Here is a 19,988-nt window from a genome sequence, read left to right on the forward strand (position 1 = left end):
AAATTTTTTTTTTCAAAATATGAAAATATTTAATAAATTATTATTTTATCAGTCACTTATTCGTTGTTATTGACTGTTATTGATAATTATTAAATGTAATATTTTCAAAACACTTTAATTATTGTTTTAGGAACTAACACAAGTATTTCCGTATGTAGTTCAGTGTCAACCATTGAATCGATAACACATTACGTATCCACGTAGCGAGTAACTTTGAACAAAGTAATTCTATTTGAGATGGTATCAAATACATTCAGGTATCGTGCGTACCTTTATTCGTGTTTTGACGTGTGAATCATTCAATAACCGACCTCTCCTCACGCAAACTGATCATATATCCACCGAAAAATGATTAAAACCATCTGTTATCATCGCAGTTTCTTATCGATTTTGAATTTATAGGTCGCACTTTATAATTCTAAAGATTATAAAAATATGAATCATTATATCAATAATAGAGAAACTTTCGATAAAGTTTTTTCGAGTGAATTGCAACTAAAATATGTAGTAAAAACAACGAATGTGAGTTTTATGATAAAGATCACGTTTTATTATCTGGATATGTAAAAATTGTTTATTCTTGCGTGACCTCATTTTTATGTTTGCCATCATATGGTACAGGTCAGGTGAAGCGCATGAATTATTTACTCGTCGGTGCGGGACAACACACGCACGTGCATTTGTCTAATTGCTGACATAAAACGTGTTCGCTTCCACCTTCACGACTTGTACTAATACCTACATTATAATTAAATAACTTCAAATTACATAAATGTAGCAAAAACATACAATGTTGCAATAATTACCTAAATTTCTACTGTTTTATTTTTATTTTTATGTAACATTGAGACGGAAATTTCACAATTTTTAAACAATTTTGGCGACCTTCTTTCTATAAATTTTTATGTACTTTTAATGCTGGTATTTTATGTTAAGCAATCAATAAAATGTTAAATTATGATTACAAATCCATATAACTATTGTAAGCGCCAACCTGCATTAGCAATAATAGTCAAATATTTCATTTAATGATTATTATATCTGTTTATGGTACATTACGATAGAATTTACCGGTTTACCATCAGAATTTTAAACGCAGACGCTCATTATTGATAGCATAAAATTACTATTATCATAACCACTTATCAGGAAAATACGCGCGCGCGTTAAATGTGTTGCCGCGTTTTGACAGGATAGCCGTAACCCAACGTACTCGTACACACACCCCTGCTGAGTAGTCGAGAACCTGCAATGCGGTACACGAGACAAAATCAACGCATCGTAGATTCTACACGAAAATACTGCGTTTGGTGAACAAAATCATATATAAAAAATATCCCGCGTGTTTTTTATTATGGTGATACACATTTTTAAGCATTCAGAGCGAATTTAAAATAAAAAGCATTCGCCATGTTTTTATATTACGTTTCATGCTGATGGCAGACGAAAGATGAAACATGGAAACGAGCCAAGTCCAAATTCATCCGAAGAGCGTAAAAAAATCCGGCGCAGTTTGTTGTAGAGCGACTCTCAAACTAGGACAATTTTTCTGTTCATAGTCACGTTTATAATACTGATGACGTCCGAAGAATGCGTGACTCTATTACAAGTCAATTGTTCTTCGCTTTAGTTTTAGTTTTCGTTGCTGGTTTCACTCTAATATGCTTTAAATACTCCATCGTTGAAAAGTCGCACGTGTTTACGTTTAAGGTCAATGTCAACTCGACACGACACACTTGTTTCGTTCCAGCGCGATACAAACTGTCCCCGAAACAATAATCGTCACATTAAAATTTATTGAAAACAATCAATAATCACTCATTGCTTATTCTTCCTCCATAGAAACAATTTCAACACAATTTACACAGAATTTACAGAATTAAATATTTCCGAGTGTTGTGATCACAAATTTTAATACGTGCACATTCACGTGTTATCAGTGTGGGTCATCGTAGTTTAATTGTCAATACTTTCCTATAGGTGTGTAGAGAATAGTGGTTTGTGAACGGTTTCGTTCCGGAGTTGGCGAGGACCGGCTGTGCGCAACGACGCGGTATCACTACAACAGCCAGCGCGGGCACGCCGCTGATAGCGCGCCGCCGACGCCGGCCCCCGTCTGGCCCCTGTGGCGTGCCGGCGCGTAACCTCGGGAAGATTTCCCCACTAGAGGTCCTACCCGAACGCAATATACATAAAACATACCAGTATAAAACATGTCAATACAATGAAATGAATTTCTTGTATTATAAAGATTTGTATGTTAGGCATATGTGGAAAATCGAAATGTTTATCTGTTTGTGCTGATATCTGGCCTTGAACGAAACAAAAACATCCCCAGTAAGGAAACTTTTGTTATTTTCTTTCCTTCGGTGATTCTTCCGACCCATTTACGCCAAAATTTGCTTTGGTTTCTTTTGAATTGTTGACTGGAAGTAGTTTCCAGTATCAATTATGCATAGACTAATGATTTTCTCTTTGAAAGATGTTTCTAAGCACTTAAAAACAGAATTAATAATTTATTGATTTTCAAAAACTGGTCCAGAGTGATGGATGCAAGGCACTTAAAACCCAGACGTCACTCGCATTGCCAAACGTTATCGATGTGGAAAATCAACCCGCTTTCCCACATCACCACCACCATCTTGCTAATGTCACAACTGCTATTAAAACCACTACTACTACGTGAGCATAGGTACAACATTTCGAAGGTTGTCCATGTAACGCTGCGGCCGCAAATAGCTTCGGAGTAATGTTGCTGGTTTCGCTACTAATCGACGAACACGCCAGAATTACTTTTACGGCCAATCGCGTTAATGACCACCAGCAGCACCGCGACGTTTTATTAATCAAACTAATTTGTAGCAAAATGTGTGTGCTTTTCATTTAAGTTTTTCAATTTTGTTATCGTACGGTATTGTGCAGTGGCGAAATGGTCGTACCTTTGTCGTTGATCATTGATTTATGAACTCTTCCTTCGTGTGCAAACGAGTGGGTCATGCGACGGAGTGTGCGCGAATGAATGGGCGCGCGATCGGCGATTTGGGAAAGTAATGGCCGTGACTCGACCACAAATTGAGCAGAATTAATTTGCGAATGGATTTCGGGGGCGAACCCCTGTCCTCCTGTGCGGCTGAAACTGATCGCTCGGCGTGCGTGTTCATGTATTATTTTCAGCGGGTGCCAAATACGAATGAGAAGCATTTGAGAAGGATTTGGGTAAATCGCTAAAATCCGTGTTGTGTTTTACTTAAAAAAGTTGTTAACTTTTTGAGTAACAGAAATATTCATAATATTCTTACGAAAGCAATAATTCCCAAAACCAATTTAGGTACTATTTTTAGAATTCAAATTATTTACGTAAAAAAATCATCATCGTCTGCACTTGAACAAATCACGACTTCAGCAATAAAATTGTGGTTAAAAGGTTTACAAGTGGTGTTTTGACTTGGTCAAGATTGAATCCTGGCTTTTTTATATCTGTGCTAACTTGAAGGCTTTCAAAGATTCAGACTAATCAGACAAAATAAAATTAATGATACTCGTAAAGTTAACCAAACAATCAAAAGAAAAAAGTCTTAAATGCAAAAGAGACAGAAAATCGATCAAATAGATTCGGGACATTCCGAAGGACCAAATCAAAGTTGGCTAACTTAACGTTTTTCATTGTTTGCGAAATTGCGACCACTTTTTCTAACCTGAACATTAAAGTTGCAAAACTGTCTGGAAAAAAGTCGTAAACCAAAAAGCAGTGAATGAGACAGATCAATGTTTAGTCTAGTGGTTTAGCTAGAGATTTAGCTAAATATGACTGTCTGATTATTCAAAATAATTTGTAGAAATTTTGCTAATTCAGCTTTGGCGACGCAGCTGCTTTTAATATAATGAAAACGCGCACTAAGTATTCTCAGATAATAATCCATCCATCATCCAATTAGTAGTTCACTTCGTTCAACTACATCTATATTGGATGAATACCTCACACATTAATCAAGCTCGAGTAGACACAGCATACCTACAAGTATCGCAGATGCATAGGAAATTCAAAAATAACTCACCTTGCTGGCAGTGAGCGAATCATTCCGCTCCCGATGGAAATCATCGCGCTGGATGGGTGTCTCCCGGCGCGAGATCCGCTCCATCGAGCCCTGTTTCGGGGGCGCGACAGCGTCCAGCGATACCTCGCGCGCCGTTGGCGGCGACGGCGGCGGCGGCATGTCATCGTCAGCGTACCGAGACTTCTGAAACAACAAATTTCCTTTGTAAACACCATTGAACAAACATAGAAATATTGTTTGTGTTTAATCGGCTATAGATAAAAAAACACATTTAAAAATAAAGTGAACTTTACAAATAGAAATTGTTGATGCGAGGAGAAGCAAATATTTATTTAGGACAATTTAGGGTAAGTGGAAATAAACAAGATGCTTTCAATGGAATAAAATTTGTTTTTTTATGGTCCCAGGTAGGAAATTCATGCAGGATTTGATTTAAACTGACCTGAACCTTATCGGCCCAACAGCAGGAACAATTTGACGAGTGCGAATTGTGCATGTACATCGAAGCGTTTTCTTTACGTTTGCGCCGTTTGCGTACTTTATTTGGCACTGCATACATATAGTTAGAAAAACGCCGGCCCGAATGCCTTACAATTGACACCCAATCAATCATGGTTTATCTTTTTTCATAGAAAATCACTATGTGAGTTGACACGTTGTAAAGTGGCGCCCAAATTGCTGGTAATGTTTGCCTGAGCTTTCAAGTGTGCAGCAAGGACAAGTCTGTTGGCTTTTCCGGCGTGATCGATTCGCCTTCGGCCGCGAAGACACTCCGCCCGCGATTCGCGCCTGGAGCGCTCGACGACACACTGAACGTTGTTGCTGTGGCAGGTAGCATGCGGCTCTTTCCGCTCGCCGCCTCCCGCCTGTAGCGCGCGTCCACAATCAAATTTAGAGCGCTAGAACGCGAATCGAGCATCACTCGAGCGCGACCCGAACGGCGGCGCAAAACGGACGAGCACAACGTCATGCATTACTCTATTGCACATTAGGGGCTGGGGAGCAAGAGTCACGAGAGCGAAATTAGTGCTGGCTGGCTGTGCAGGCTGTGTATGCAAATTGAAATCGGCTGACGCGGCCGAATTTCCACTCAACGCGTGCTCAAGAATACCGGAGTCTGGGTCAATGTCGTTTTTTACCGCTGCCGACGAAAGCAACATTTAATATTTTATACATTAAAAGCTCCAACAAGCTTAGCGTTGCGCACGGAACATGCCCATCATATTATTCTAATTTTACGCTTTGCATAAACATCAAAAATGGATAAACTTCTGCTCACATCTCACATCCCGAATGGTAACATAAACACGCGCGCATTCCGCCGGCGCTGGGTTTAAATCACGATAATAAATATAATCAATTACGCGTAAGTGTACGAGCCATTCCAGTCCCGGACGCGGCTAACTTATGCTCTTAATAATATACACGTGGTAGCCGGTTGTAGAAACATTGTTTAATTTAAAGCGAAAGAGGAATTTACGTTACGGAAATTTACAGTCGCACTGCTTAAACAAACACTTGATATGTTTAGGTGATTGCAAACGATTTTTTAAGCGGGCGTGTTCGTCAGTGGTTTTTGGCGGGCGAAGGACGACCGGATGAGAAATTCGCCGCCAGCTGAGCACAACCGCCTGCGCTGGCGGCGGGAGATGCCGGAGCAACGGGATCCTGCAACGCCGCGCCCGGACCAAGCGCTTAGTTGACGTAATCGCCGCAGCACTGAGCGCAAAGGACATTTCACGCGGGAAATTTGCAGATTACAGAACTTCTCAGGACAACGTGGACCTGCGACGCCATCTGTACACATATAGCGTAACCACGAGCAGCAGGAGAATGTGAAATCCTGCGGCGCTACAGTTTTCGTACTTTTACTTGTTGAAACCGCGGTACCTAGCTCCATCTGACAGGATTTTCATCTACTTCTAAATATTATTGATTTAAATTAGCATTTATAAATAAACTTTGTTTAAAATTTGTTTAGATTTCGTTTGCTTGGGCTTAAATACAAATTAGGTGTGTTATAATAACGTAAAGCCAGCCGTCGGCGCAAACTGACAAGAACACACTCTTCAGGAAGCGCAAATAAAATATTTAAATATTTAAAATCTAAATGAACGCAATTTTGTGTTTCAAATTTGCTCTTCTACGTTAACATTATTCATATACACGGAAAGCTCATATAACTTTTAATTAATATTTGTTTCGTCGTTTTAAATAAATTCTTGAAATATGAAACAAGATAAATTCGTAACAAACATTATAAAGTCCTAGTTAACCAGACAAGAATTCTATCTCTATAAAACTATATAATAGGGGATAGAATATTCTTATAATAATGCTAAAAGCTCAAGTTTCCGGTAAAGTTTTTGGTGGAATAACCGTGCAAATGTTTGTTGCATGCAAATTCTAAAAATTCATTCATAACATGAAAAAAATCGAGAAAAACAAGAAAAAATTTGTAAAAAATTAAAATTTGCTATGAATGAGAAATATTTGTAGGAAAATAATTGGTTGTAAGTTTTGTGTACCATTATGTAAGTTTGGTGTATGTTTTCTCTGCTTGTGGACTGCCCCTGATGTTGTAGTCCATGTAACATGTGTGTGAGCGGTGGTACCTGACGGAGAAAAAAGAATCAATTAACACGCACACCAGGAAAAACGAAACGCGTGCGAGTAACAGATGTACATTGGTACAACCAATTCCCAACCTGCCGACTAACATAGAGACATCAAGCACTTTTTGTCTGCGCTAGCAAAGTGCTTCATCATCAAGGAATCATAAAATATAAGAAAGAACACCACGATACGTATGAGTAAAAAAAGCAGGCGAGAAAAAAATAATAAGATTCGGGTGGATAAGTGGCATGAGCTATAATAATAATTAAAAGAAATTCTGAATGGATGTAATAAGAAATTCTTCAAGTAGCTAGGCAGACGGAAACAGAAAAAAGTTCCGCGTTTCATTTCAGAGTTTTCCGGTAAGATTTATACGTTTTCCATGTTAAATCCGTCGATATTTAAAACTTTGCGTTTTGTTTAACAAGTTTCGGATAAACTTTGAACCGTAGCCGTAGTATTTTGGATTTGAGTGAAAATAAAGTTTGTGAATGTATGTACTTGAGATTTGGTTTATATTGAGACAGAAATGCCTCTAGATTTTAATTTAATGTTAATAATTGTGTAGATAAGTGTAAATAACCTAGTTAAAACAAAATATTTATTAAAGTCAAGCCCAAAATACGAGAGATTCCTTTCATTGATTAGAAAAACGCGTTGCAGAGAATATGTGCGAAAAAATTGCGTCAAATCGGTGCGGGCGTGCCGAATATTGTGAGCAATAATTTAATGATTAAACGAAAACGTGTTTATTTTTAATATTCTTGTTTGTGCATTGCTGAATACACCAAAAACTCCAATTATAATATAATGAAGAATATATTAAATTCATAAATAGTATTTGTTAATAATGAGTGTAATATTACACTATAGTTGATAAACAACATGAAAAACACCAAAAATAAACGAGCTCCAAATAGTTGAAAAATAAAATATTGAAATAATGTTTGGTGTAGTCGTAGATATTCGTGTTTCAAAAAAGTTAAATTTGTCTAAGGCCAAGGACGAAATCGCGGCTTGATTTGACTACGTTTATTAGTTCATAGTGTTTTTTTTCTTCTCTGTTAAACTTTAGTCCGGTTTGGAAATCGAGATCAAAACGACAGAAAACAATAAATATCAATTTAATTTCGTGACATTTAAAATGCCAACGCGGTCGCCAGACATTGCGATAATTGAGCGCACTGTCACCTCATTAATGCACACGACCGAAATCCACGCCCGAGCATATTAATAATAGCTTTGAAGTTGTAATAAAGCACAACTAATTCAATAAAATCTAGTAAAACTCGAAAATATCAAACTTGCTTCGCCCAACAAACTAGTGCACACAAAAAACATTAAAAAACGTAATACAATAAAGCAATATCGGAAAAATTTAATTTTGTTATCGGAAACAATTTTTATTACCAAATATTTAACGTGAATACTGAAATGCGATATTTTTGTACTTTATGTTGGATAAAATTTGATTTTCTTACAGTTTTTTGTTACCGATGTGTTAATAGAATATTAAGTATCAAGCGGCTAAACGGTAGATTGATTAAGAGCAAGCGTAGCGAGTGTTTAATTAATCGAATGTTTAACAACGTGCTGTACCGTAAACAATTGCGCAGGCGCAAGCCCCTCTTCGTGACTAAATTCCGTGACTAAAGTACTTTAGTCACGGCATTGGCCATCTGTGTTTAAAGTACCACTTTTTGTGTATCAAAACCGTAAAAAAGATGAAAATACAAAAAAAAACCATTAAAAACATAATACAATAAAGCAATATCAGAAAATATAATTCTGTTATCGGAAACAATTTTTATTCTCAAATATTTAACGAGAGTACTGAAATTCAATAAATTTGTACTCTATGTTTTATAAAATTTAATTTTTAAATTTTATTTTATTGTTTAATGACGAGTTAAACATTGTTCAACAAAAAACTAACTGCATGGTTGTTTTTCCTGACAATAAAAATTGCAACCGGACTTTACTCTGATTTTTTCACGAAAAAAGTTGTCATTTTGTCCAATCTAGAACAGTGTCTAACAATAGGATGGAATTACTATCTGAAACCAGATGTGAACATACAGCTGAATGCTTAATCTATACATTGTTTAGTGCGATGCGGCACGAGCTAATGAATGTCGCAGCGCTCCGAATCCACCTGCATTATTAGATTTTGATGAATACAATGGAATCTAAGGGATGCCAAAACAAGCAAAAGTTTCAAAGTATTATCAGACTTGCAAGCGCACAAAACGCTACAAAGTTTATGTCGTAATGAAACATTTTGAATTCCGCCGCAGATCCAGCGAATATCTTAATCGGATAATACTTTTTGTTACTTTGGCATCCCCGGCGACATGCCGGACTATTATTGAATTATTTTGCTTCAAGCATGATTTGCTATCAATCAGTCAGTGCTTGCCGATGCGTCGCCAGCCTTTGTTCCGTCCAGTTCATCATCATTTAGCCCACAACGCACAGACGCGCACGTGAACGACCCATAAATAATTTTCGATCGGAGATTTACGAGCGAAAACTTCGTCCCGTCCGCGCACGTCCGCGTATCTTTGGTGGTGATGGCGGTGGTCGAGATGGTGGCGGCGAGCAGGCGTGCCAAAAGGGATGCGCTGGATTACTACGTGCCATCGAGCAAATAGCGCACCGCCACCGGCGTCACGGGCGAAAAAACGACGCGAAAAACAATTTAAAACTAAACAAAAACGCGCACGGATTCCGCCACATAACATAAAATATAGTGCTTCGGCGGTAAAATATGGAATTTCATCAGGCACGCGCCGACAACAAAAAAAAACGAGCAAATTTTTTTCTCATTGAAAGTTTGCAATTTTAGTTAGTGATCTCTTTCGAATGCAAACACTGCAATGCAGTAGCTAATTCCACCAACCGGATGGCAGCCATAAGCAGTCAAAATCTGCATTTCGGGATTGCGGGCAAACTTAAAATATTAATTACGCTGAAAGCTCGCAAGTGTCAGGCGATCCGTGAAGTAGACTTTATTCCGTGAGCAGTTGAGACTGAAACGAAAACTGTCTCTAAACCGCGCGCGCTGCGGATTCACACCAATGTTTAGTTTCAGCCACGGCGCGCTCTGTTTTACCGACGGCGATAAGTTTGCGCTTCATCAATGGTAGAACTGCATCCTAGCATCTGTTTTTACTCACTGCCGCAGTCCCTCTACAAATACAGAAACCGTAGACGCATTATTCAGAACTACGCAAAGTTTAAACACCCGCCTCGAGGTAGATTCACGTATGACAAGAGGTAGAACCCACAAGCGGATTCAATGTTCAAACAATTACCCAAGTTTCACTGATATAATAATAATTGGATAAAACCTATTGTAATTTTTGTTTTACATCAAAAGAGTTCTTAGTTTTAGTTTATTCTGGGCTTTGTTTTGTAATGTAATTAGCACAGAGAACGCCCAAAGCCTTCCGTATAAATATTCAACGATAGTAGTGCGTTGTAAAGCACCAAAGACTGAAAACCCAGGAAAACGAGCTTATTACAAGCGAAGATTCAGGACATCCAGAACACACGCCTCGGCAACGAATGCGTGAGCATGATGCACGTTCAAATGCTCAGACGTTCGAAAGGATGGAACTTGAGAGGGCAGGCGTATTCTGCGACAAGTGCGTCGGCGGCAGCACGCAAAAGTTTTCCGGAATAAATTAGAGGAGGGTTTTTAAGTGGCGAGCCGCGCAGGCAGATCAAAGTTTGCCTATTTTACTCGTCGCCTCGGCGCCAAGTCTATTCGTGCGCGATGGTTTCCAACTGGTTTTAATCCGCCAACTTCAATTTTCATCCGGAATTAGCCGACCAGAAACAAGTGGGTGGATGGAAGGAAGGAAGCTTTCACGTGCTTGACGTGAAGCGCGATTTTGATGCGACATGCGTTCGAAGTTCTTAATTATGTTTTAAACTATGACTGAGATTAGAAATTTAGTGAAACACATTATGCATTTTAAACTATTTTTAATTATACAGGCAACAAAAATATTTTTTTTAGTATTTTTTTTTCAAATCTGCGTTATTTATGCGTATATCCCCTCAGAAAAGAAAACTTGAAAGAAACCCATTTTTGGTTAGGTTCTTTTCCATCCCTTATTCTAATGATTATTATCGTTATGTTTCGTTGGCTGTGTGTGTGGGATTTTCTCGTAAATAAGACCCAAGATGATATTGTGCTTTAAATAAAACGAAGAGTAATATACGTACAACGCAACATAAAAAGCTTTTTCTTTCTCGGTTAGAAAATCGTTGATTTTTTACTTTTTAAAAGAAAGAAAAAGTCTTTCCACGTTTTTCCCCGACATATTCTACCGCGAGGAGTTTCCGCTGCGTTCAAACTGGAGTCTGGAAGGAACTGTTTGCTGATATAATCACTAGGTTATGTACGTAGTAATATCTTGGGATATTGCTGTAGATAAGCCAAGTATTAATGCTCCGCATACCGATAAAGATATTGATTTAGCCGGAGGCTGCGACCTCTGCACGTTTTCGCCGAGCATAGCATAACATAATATAACATGGCATAAAGATCCTATCATATCCGAACTAATTATATCTAGTGTCAACGGGCTAATCGTGCACGCCAACATATCGTATCCCAGAATCAATTATGAGTTTTCACAATCATTCCTAATGCACAGAAGTTATACCAGCTGATGCAAACTTTTCACTTATTGCTTAAGCGGACAGATTCAGTATCCTATGTCACCAGACTGTATAAACACGATCAGAGTAAAGTTTTTTCTTTCTGAAATACGGGACGTTCAGTCGGGAGACTCTTTTAATGCGGTGATTGATCAAACTCGGGTTGTTTGATCTAACGTAGCGGAAAATACGAGAAAAATCTTAAGACACCGAGCAAGCAAATATTTATACATAATATGTAAATGCATAAGAAATAAATATATTGAATGATATAATAATAATATTAAAGGACGTTATGCTATGGAATAGTAAATGTTTATAGTTCAACTTACGTTATGAAACATGGTCTCTTGTAACTTGTTGAAGTCACCTACCATCTTGCCCTGCAACAAAAAAAGTAGACATATTTAGAAGACAATCTCGTAAAGATCACATTGTTTTCCAAGCAAACGAGTCGTCAAATTACATAATAAATTTAAATATAGCCGAGAGATTATCATAATGTCTAAAAACATCGACCACTCCTCTTTGGATTTGAACCGAATGGAGTCAACGAAAGTTTAGAGTCAAAAATGCGTGGTCGAGGAATTTAATACGAAATGACAAGACAATAACTTGACTTTCTGTCTTTTCTTCGAACGCAGTGTTTTATGTTTCTCGCGGTGCGGCTTATGCTTATGCTAATTTGTGATAATTGCCAGCATTTTTGAGTTTCCCGGAGTGCCGCAATCGAGTTTAAAATTCATCGCCGCACACTGCGTAAATCTAGTCGCGGAATGAAATTTCATTTCGTTTTCAATTTTTCAATTTGGCCGGCCACTTTTTTCAACTTTGCCACTTTGGCGGAAACCTCGCATCCAGACCCGACTTTTTCTGACTTGGGAGCGTTCTTCTTTTTTTCGCGCATCGCTTGGCAAACGAGCAAACGTATAAAAACGTAAAGCTCGCGCGGAAATTCGCCAGCATTATAATTTTTAATTCCGCAACAGAGTGAATGCAAGCGCAGAGAGTTTTATACTTTATGGGCCCTTAGGTGGTATGGATTAAGTTATCCTCCGGCAGAATCAAAATAAATTTTATATTATTTTAAAATTGATATCGAAAAAATAAGTAAAAAAATATTTTTAGTTAAAAATTGTTACAGGTAAAAACTTTCCGCCTCATAATTGGAAACATTATTTAGCGACTTTATACTTGAAAAGTTTTGACTTCGTGACTTGTGACAACTCCTTCAAATGCAGCTCAAAATGTGCTTAAAGGAGTGGAAATGAACGTCCATTCTCGTTCGTCTTCATCCCTGAATACAATAATAAATAATTGAGATAAAAACTTTTCCCGCATTCCAAAGCGGCGTTTCGTGACAAAAATCATTATTCATAATTATTTATACAAAGTTTTCGCAAGTTCCTCAACTGAACTTGCCGACAATTTTCCTGCGAAAGTTATCTCATCTTCGACTCTTCTCGAAGTGCTTTTTGCTTCGTGTCGCAGCGACACAAACACACCGAAAAAATCAATGAATACAGTCGCATCAAATAGCATATAATATAAAACAATGACAATCAGCTCTTATTTCGAATTTAAAGTTTTTGCTTGTGAAACAAGTGAATTTCAAGTCACAGTCGAAGTCGAAGTAGATGAACAAGGTATATGTAAATGAGAAATGAGAATGATTTAGTGATTTAGATGAAGTTGCGTCACGATCACGAGCGTTGTAGTGCTTTTTTGTCGTAGTGCAAGTTTCGAGTTCTAGTTTAGTAGTAGCGTGGAAAGCGCGCGCCATTGTTGCACAATTAAATTCGAAACTATTAAGTATTCATTGTAGACATCAATTTGGTCCAAATGACTCAACAATGATTCTGTTTTTATACTGTTGCGAATTGAAAAATGAACTTATTAACAACTACAATGAATATTACAGAATTTAATCTGAAATTCTTAAAAAATGATTTGTTTATTTCCTTTGGCAACGTCTTTTGCATCGATTTTACTGTGGCGATGTCATTACCATTCGATTTTACGACCTTTAAATGAGAAATTCGAACGCGTTTCATCGACTCTGCCGAGTTTTAAGTTGAATTTAGTTGCTATCGAAGTTATAAAACGAAAAATATGTATATTTTTATGTTAATTAAACCGTTAATGTGTTTGAGTCAATTTTAGTGACTGATAAGCAAAGTTTTTTGCCCGAGCTAAAAATTATGATGAGTTTAAAGTGTTTTCCGAACAAAGTTGATGTGAAGTTTGCTAGACAAAGAAATTGTAGCCTCGATGATCGTAAAGTTCAATGTTTTCATGCACGCAGATGCCCCGAAAAAGAATGGGTGGGTGATGCACGAATGTTTATCAGAATGAAGCAATTCCCCCTCGAGTCAAACCGTACGAGTTTATTAAGATAGCGAGCACGAATTGCAGCAGCGCACAAAGCACAATCTAAACAAATTGGAAATTTTTATCAAAACATTAATTGCATATTACCATTGTGTGCACTTTCAACTTTACGGCACTGCGCGTCGCATCCTCAAAGACAAGATATCCACGACTTTAACGCCGAATGGTCGGAACTACGAAAGGACAATGACAACTTTGCGCATAAAGGCGGAATTGCATAATTGTGCACGCAAATAAAAAGCAAAAACGTTGCTTTTTACGTCAACTTTACATTTCACATTCTGAAATTTCATCAAATGTTGCCAACGCTAGAATACTAGAATATGAACTGATATGATCAGAGAGTAAAATTGACGTCGACATCATTTACGAAATTGAGCACTTGGAGCACTCGTTGTGCTCTTCGCTCTTAAGTCTCTTTGCAAGTTACTAAGTCGAATTGTGTCGATGTGTGTCAATGTCGGTGCGCGGGCCACGCCCGCCCATCACGAAACTATTCGATTAAGTTATGCCGAGCTGGCTACTCTGCAAAGTACTTGAAATCGTCTAAGCACCCGTGATTAACTCCAACCGATACAAAAAAGAATCGAAAACACTTATGAATATTTAAGCAGGTCAATTAAAATTCACTTTTTAATGCAAACAACTTCGTTTTCATTCAACGTTTAATCTGTTGATGATGTATCGAACAATAGGCACTTGAAGCACCCACACACATAGCTGTTCTGCCTATATTTTAATAACGATACAATATAAATTTAAATAGAAACACTGCACAAACTCATTTCGATTGGGCGAAAAACAAAATGCGGAAACGAGTAAATAATGGGATTTTATTTTTCAGTTATAAAAATTGACTCTTTGGCAGAGGCCCAACGCATCGATTGGATAACTATTACTTTTTTGTTTTGGCTAGAGCTATTACTCACATATTATACCCAATATATAATGCATTGAAGTACGATACACTCGGATAAAAAAATTAAAAAAATTTTGCGCTCAGAGATAAAAATTACTTTTGTCAGAATGAATAAATTTTGCTTTCGTTCGTGCTTTACATACTGGATAAACGCATTTCACTGCGTTGTTAATAAAATAGCAATGACAAAATTATCACACGACCAATTTAACGCAATTGTGAAAACGTTTAATTGAATGTTGCCGCTGGCGCAGGCGTTGCTGCCGCCATTACCAGTGCAGCACTATTTTTTATTTTTTATTTGTTGCTTTGCTCTTCATCACTAGCAAGCTTTGTGAGTGCCGCGAAAATAAATAAATTTCTGTTGCGCTAATAGTTCAAAGACCCTTTAAATCGCACACATCTTTACCACCCAGCATTTTTTTTAATTTGATGAAATTTACAAGTGCGTTTTTCATTTTCTTTATGAATTTGAAAAATATGTATAACTGCCTATTTAAATGCCAAATCTTAACATAATTCAAGCTTTTTAAAAGTGTTTAAACTGCAATTGAAAATAAATTTCAAAAAGGCGCCTCCACCAAAAATATGAATTTTCAATAAAATAATTTTCAACTATTTTTTGGCACATAATGTAAGAGGCACTGACGATTGCATAATATAAATAGCGGCTGCACAGACATTCGCCTTCACCATCCGGTCACCAGATACTCCAAACCTGCCAGTCCTTTCCCTTTCTTGATTGGATCATTCAAAAAATGCAATGCAAGTGCATTGCAGGCTCGAAAATGTCAGAAACACAGCAGATGTCAGAATAAATAATTAAATATACGCTTGATGAGCTTAATATTATAAGCCGCTGCAGTTGAAACAAGAGACAATTATCAGTTTTTGGGCGCACATAAAGCGCATTCGGCAAAAAACTTTCACGCAAAGCAAAAGGTTACACCACAGTGCCGCAATTAAGCAGGTAAACGAGGTAAATGTGAAGCATGTGCGCCATGTGGGCACTTATTTTTACTTAGTAACTTTTATGCGCGTTATGTGCGTAAAAGTTGCAACACTTTTATTGGGCGCTCTTCCAGAGTGTAACATTAAGACACTTTTGCCTCGGAGGTGATACGAAATGAAAATTCATTGTGTGCCATAAGAACCTATAGTCGTAAACTTTATTTATTATCTTAGATTTAGTGCGAATGAGATTTACTACGTAAAAAGTATTAAATATCAGAATTTTATCATTGTAGGTAATACTAATGCACATCAGGTGTGCATAATACAGAATGCATACAATGCAAATGCAAATTTCACGTTTCGCAAGTTTGGACAGTAAATATGTACAAATCAAATTCGTAGTCCAAGCAAGCAGAAGATAACTGTTTCTGTATGCAACTGACAGCACTAAATGTTCATGACATTAGAAAGATATAAAATTAACAAGCGTTTAATGTAAGTACAAAGTTTAAAACTTAATGTTATTAATTAAGGAAGTCAAAAACTTGCTCAATAATACTACTTCTGCTTATGGTAGTAAATTCACAAATGCATACATTAAAATCAACAAGACGCCTCGTCGACTCGAATATTCAAGGTTTTTAAGTAAAGCAAATAATTAGCAAGGACGTTTCTTTGATGTTCTGCGTTCTGCGCCGAGTTTTTTAACAATGTTTCGTTGCAACTTTCAGGAACACCCCGCTCATTATCGTATGCATAACGACCGATTCAATTATGATGTGCTATAACAGTATTCGTTTGAATTAAATTGCCCAATTATGTTTAACTTTTTAGTATTCTATAAGGGTCCGCGCACACCTAGCGTTGTCGGCGTAATTAAGTCTTATGCAAACTGCAGCGACAATGCTGCCATACTAATTTCCAGTAAGCGTAATAGTCGCGATGCGACCGAGAGGCGATATTGCGACTTCATCGAGGCATTGAATTAGTTGGCGATGTTAATGTAACGAGCATTGCGGAGTCGCCCGGACTAGATTGGCTATGGACTTGCATCCTATCAAGCTTAATTAGTATGCGCCGCCCGGACCCGAATGCAAGCGGTCGCGTGAAATTGTGAAATTCGAGATGAGTCGATGAGGCGCAATTGTTTGGTATAAAAGCCCGCGGCGAAAACGATTTGTTATCAGTTAATCAAATCACTTCAAGCCACATCAATCACAAGCAATACAATGGCATCTAAGGTACCATGAATTAAATCCATTAAAAGTGTGGTAATATAATAATTGTTCATTTTTAGTTGGTGATTCTAATCGTGGCTATCACGGCAACTCGCTTTGCATCCTCGGCTCCAGCCGCTGCGATTGTTCCGGTTGCTGCTGCACCAGTGGCACATGTAGCTGTTTCTGCGAAATTGGCTGAGAGTGAATTTGATCCCGCACCGCAGTATAGTTTCGCCTACGATGTCCAGGATACCCTCACCGGGGACTTCAAATCGCAGATTGAGAACCGCAATGGTGACATCGTCCAGGGACAGTACTCCCTCATCGAACCTGATGGCACCAAGCGCATTGTGGATTACACTGCTGACCCTGTCAACGGATTCAACGCTGTTGTCAGTCGTGCTGCTCCAGTTGCACCAGTGGTAGCTGCCCCGGTAGCACCTGCCCCGGTTAGGATCGCTGCACCGGTGCCAGCTGCTCGTGTTCTGGCACCAGCTCCGGTTGTTGCCAAAATTGCTACTGCGCCCCATTTTCATGCTCAGAGATTAGTTGCTCCAGCTTCACATGCGCATCTTGTGGCTGCACCAGCACCAGTCGCCTACACTGCTCCGCATGCTCATCTTGTGCGACAACCCGTGGGTTTTGCATCGCCCTATGTAACAGTCGTCTAAAATGCAAATTACATAATGCCTCCTCCATTATGTAATGTAATACAATTGCAGCAACTATTCTGATTTTGATCAATGTGTATATATGTATGAATACCTTTAATATGAAATAAAACTGTGTAATGTATTTTTTACTTTCGACTTTCGTCGTGTAACTTAGTTTAAAACGGCAATGACAAGGTCGTTTTGTCGAGCAGTAACGAATAGGATCTCGGAAGCGGATTTTCGTAACCAAAAGTTTTTGTCTCATAGAATTTCGAGGTATTGAATAAGACAAGACACTGGTACGCTATGTTACCATGCGAATATGAAATATGCTAATCATCTCCGCATTCAAAGTGCTGCTGTTTGTGCGCTCTAAACTAGTTTAATTTTTTGATCAGCCCCCCACGCCCAGGAAAGGTCGGTGGTCTTAACAATATGTAAGCAAAGAATGACCTCCCGGGCGTGGTCCTCATTGGTGTGAATCAAATAGGAAATGCTGACCAAAGGTCCTATATAAATGCCGGCGGACTTCTAGCTTGTCATCAGTTTACCTGTGTTAGATACTCAGTGATCAACAATGGCTTTCAAGGTGTGTATTGAAGTTCTTCGTTCTTCACTTACTTGGGAATAATTTTTAATGGAATAAAATGAGTAATTTTGATTGTTTTTTTATGTAGTTCGTCGTTTTCGCCGCTTTCGTCGCTGTCGCCAACGCTGGTTTGGCTCATGTTGCCGCCCCAGTCGGTTATGCTGCTGCCCCAGTAGCTTACGCCGCTGCCGCCCCAGTGCTCGCCAAGACCGTTGTTGCTGAACCCTATGACCCCAACCCACAATACACCTACTCCTACGGCGTCTCTGACTCTTTGACCGGTGATCACAAGAGCCAAGTAGAATCCCGCAGCGGAGATGTTGTCCATGGCCAATACTCCCTTGTTGATGCTGATGGTACCAAGCGCACTGTTGACTACACCGCTGATGATGTCAACGGTTTCAACGCTGTTGTGAGCAAGACCCCACTTGCTGCCCCAGTCGTCGCTAAAGTCGCTGCCCCAGTTGTTGCTGCCCCAGCTGTTGCCACCTATGCTGCCGCCGCCCCAGTTGTTGCTGCCCCAGCCGTCGCTACCTACGCCGCTGCCCCAGTTGTAGCTAAGGCCGCTTATGCTGCCCCAGTCGCCACCTATGCTGCTGCCCCAGTTGTAGCTAAGGCCGCTTATGCTGCCCCAGCTGTCGCTTACTCCACCCACGCTGTTGCTGCCCCAGCTGTCGCTACCTATGCTGCTGCCCCAGTTGTTGCCAAGGCTACTTATGCTGCCCCAGTCGCCACTTACGCCGCTGCTCCAGTTGTCGCTAAGGCCGCCGTCGCTGCCCCAGTCGCCACCTATGCTGCTGCTCCAGTCGCCACCTACGCTGCTGCTCCAGTCGTCGCTAAGGCCGCTTATGCCGCCCCAGCTGTCGCTTACTCCACCCATGCCGTCGCTGCCCCAGCTGTAGCCACCTATGCTGCCGCCCCAGTCGTCGCTAAGGCCGCTTACGCCGCTGCCCCAGTCGCCGCCTATGGTGCTTATGCCGCCCCAGCTGCCTACGCCCACTACGGCCCAGCTGCCTACTCCGCCTACGCCGCCCCAATCGCTAAGGCTTACTATTAAATAGCATCCCTGACGTAACTTAAGCCATGTGTAAAATATTCTTTTATCTATATAAAAAACTTAAAAACTATTGCATCCATCATATTTATCAATATGTCTAAAGCTGCACGAACAAACAGCAACAATTCTGTGATAAATTAGTATTGCATCGTTTAACATTTTGCCAGCTACTAATTTGGCGATGCCGAATATCGACCGACCACTCCCAGCGCTGACCTTTAAAGAAGCAGTTTTGTCTCAGGGCCATCTGCGCGCGAGTAAAACACAAGTAAAAGTAACCAAATTTAACAAAACCACCTACATTACAGCAACAAATTTGCGTACAACTCCTCATAAGTTACATACATTTGCAAAAAACGATAAACTTCTATGTGATTTCCTCTAAAACACATATTTAGCATCAATATTCAATAATTCAACACGCGAAATAAGAGCGACATAATTGTCACGCAGAGAGAACGTGCTACACACACAGCGTATCCAAAGGCTATGTGAATTCAATGCCAAATACGTAACTTGTTAAGTAATGAATTACATTTCACTGCCGATTAACCCGGTTAAGCTCGGTCGCACTAAACCAAGCGCAGGTATGTCGAACAACGTCGTCGCCGCTTACACTCGCACAATTGACGAAGAAAGTAAAAGTTACGACGCTTCCAAACTGACGGGCCTGATGGAGGAGCACCACGCAAGTTCACACACACGCCGTCAATCGAAATCGAAAGCATCGATGCGTGCGGCGATTAGTGAAACGCAATTAAACGTAATCGCTCTTCTGGATCAGAGAAGACGAGAGAATCACTATGATAACATCGTAAGAACTCAATTCCAGTGTTAGCATTGATGAATCATTCAAGCCA

At 39.3% G+C, this 19,988-nt stretch overlaps 3 protein-coding genes across 10 annotated transcripts in view; 2 read left to right on the plus strand and 1 right to left on the minus strand.

Annotated features, from left to right (window-relative positions):
• The window catches only part of dlg1 (discs large 1), a 142,891-nt gene that overhangs the window by 45,200 nt on the left and 77,703 nt on the right, over positions 1–19,988 (minus strand). For 5 of the 8 annotated variants that reach the window (XM_065301701.1, XM_065301695.1, XM_065301692.1 and 2 more), the window contains exons 3-5: positions 11,678–11,728; positions 6,584–6,670; positions 4,056–4,238 (exon numbers count right to left, since the gene is read on the minus strand). In XM_065301701.1, coding sequence (XP_065157773.1) covers positions 4,056–4,238; positions 6,584–6,670; positions 11,678–11,722 — 315 coding nt within the window. In that variant the 5' untranslated portion in view covers positions 11,723–11,728. Of the gene's footprint in view, positions 1–1,425; positions 2,120–4,055; positions 4,239–4,497; positions 4,684–6,583; positions 6,671–11,677; positions 11,729–19,988 lie in introns of those variants that run through there. The other 3 variants (XM_065301694.1, XM_065301698.1, XM_065301699.1) reach the window with 3 other exon arrangements.
• Positions 16,599–17,624, plus strand: LOC135791328 (larval cuticle protein A2B-like). Its single transcript, XM_065301709.1, has 2 exons — positions 16,599–16,850; positions 16,907–17,624. The coding sequence occupies exons 1-2, from the start codon at positions 16,839–16,841 to the stop codon at positions 17,498–17,500; spliced, it is 606 nt and encodes a 201-aa protein (XP_065157781.1). The 5' UTR covers positions 16,599–16,838; the 3' UTR covers positions 17,501–17,624.
• On the plus strand, positions 17,988–19,195 carry LOC135791321 (cuticle protein-like). The gene is made up of 2 exons (XM_065301703.1): positions 17,988–18,071; positions 18,160–19,195. Exons 1-2 carry the CDS (start codon positions 18,060–18,062, stop codon positions 19,126–19,128), a joined length of 981 nt encoding a protein of 326 aa, XP_065157775.1. The 5' UTR covers positions 17,988–18,059; the 3' UTR covers positions 19,129–19,195.

Source organism: Atheta coriaria, unplaced genomic scaffold (genome assembly GCF_025399875.1).
Source record: "Atheta coriaria isolate IRGN ID8LTWV9N9 unplaced genomic scaffold, Caltech_Dcor_3.1 hic_scaffold_4_pilon, whole genome shotgun sequence".
Lineage (NCBI taxonomy): Eukaryota > Metazoa > Arthropoda > Insecta > Coleoptera > Staphylinidae > Dalotia > Dalotia coriaria.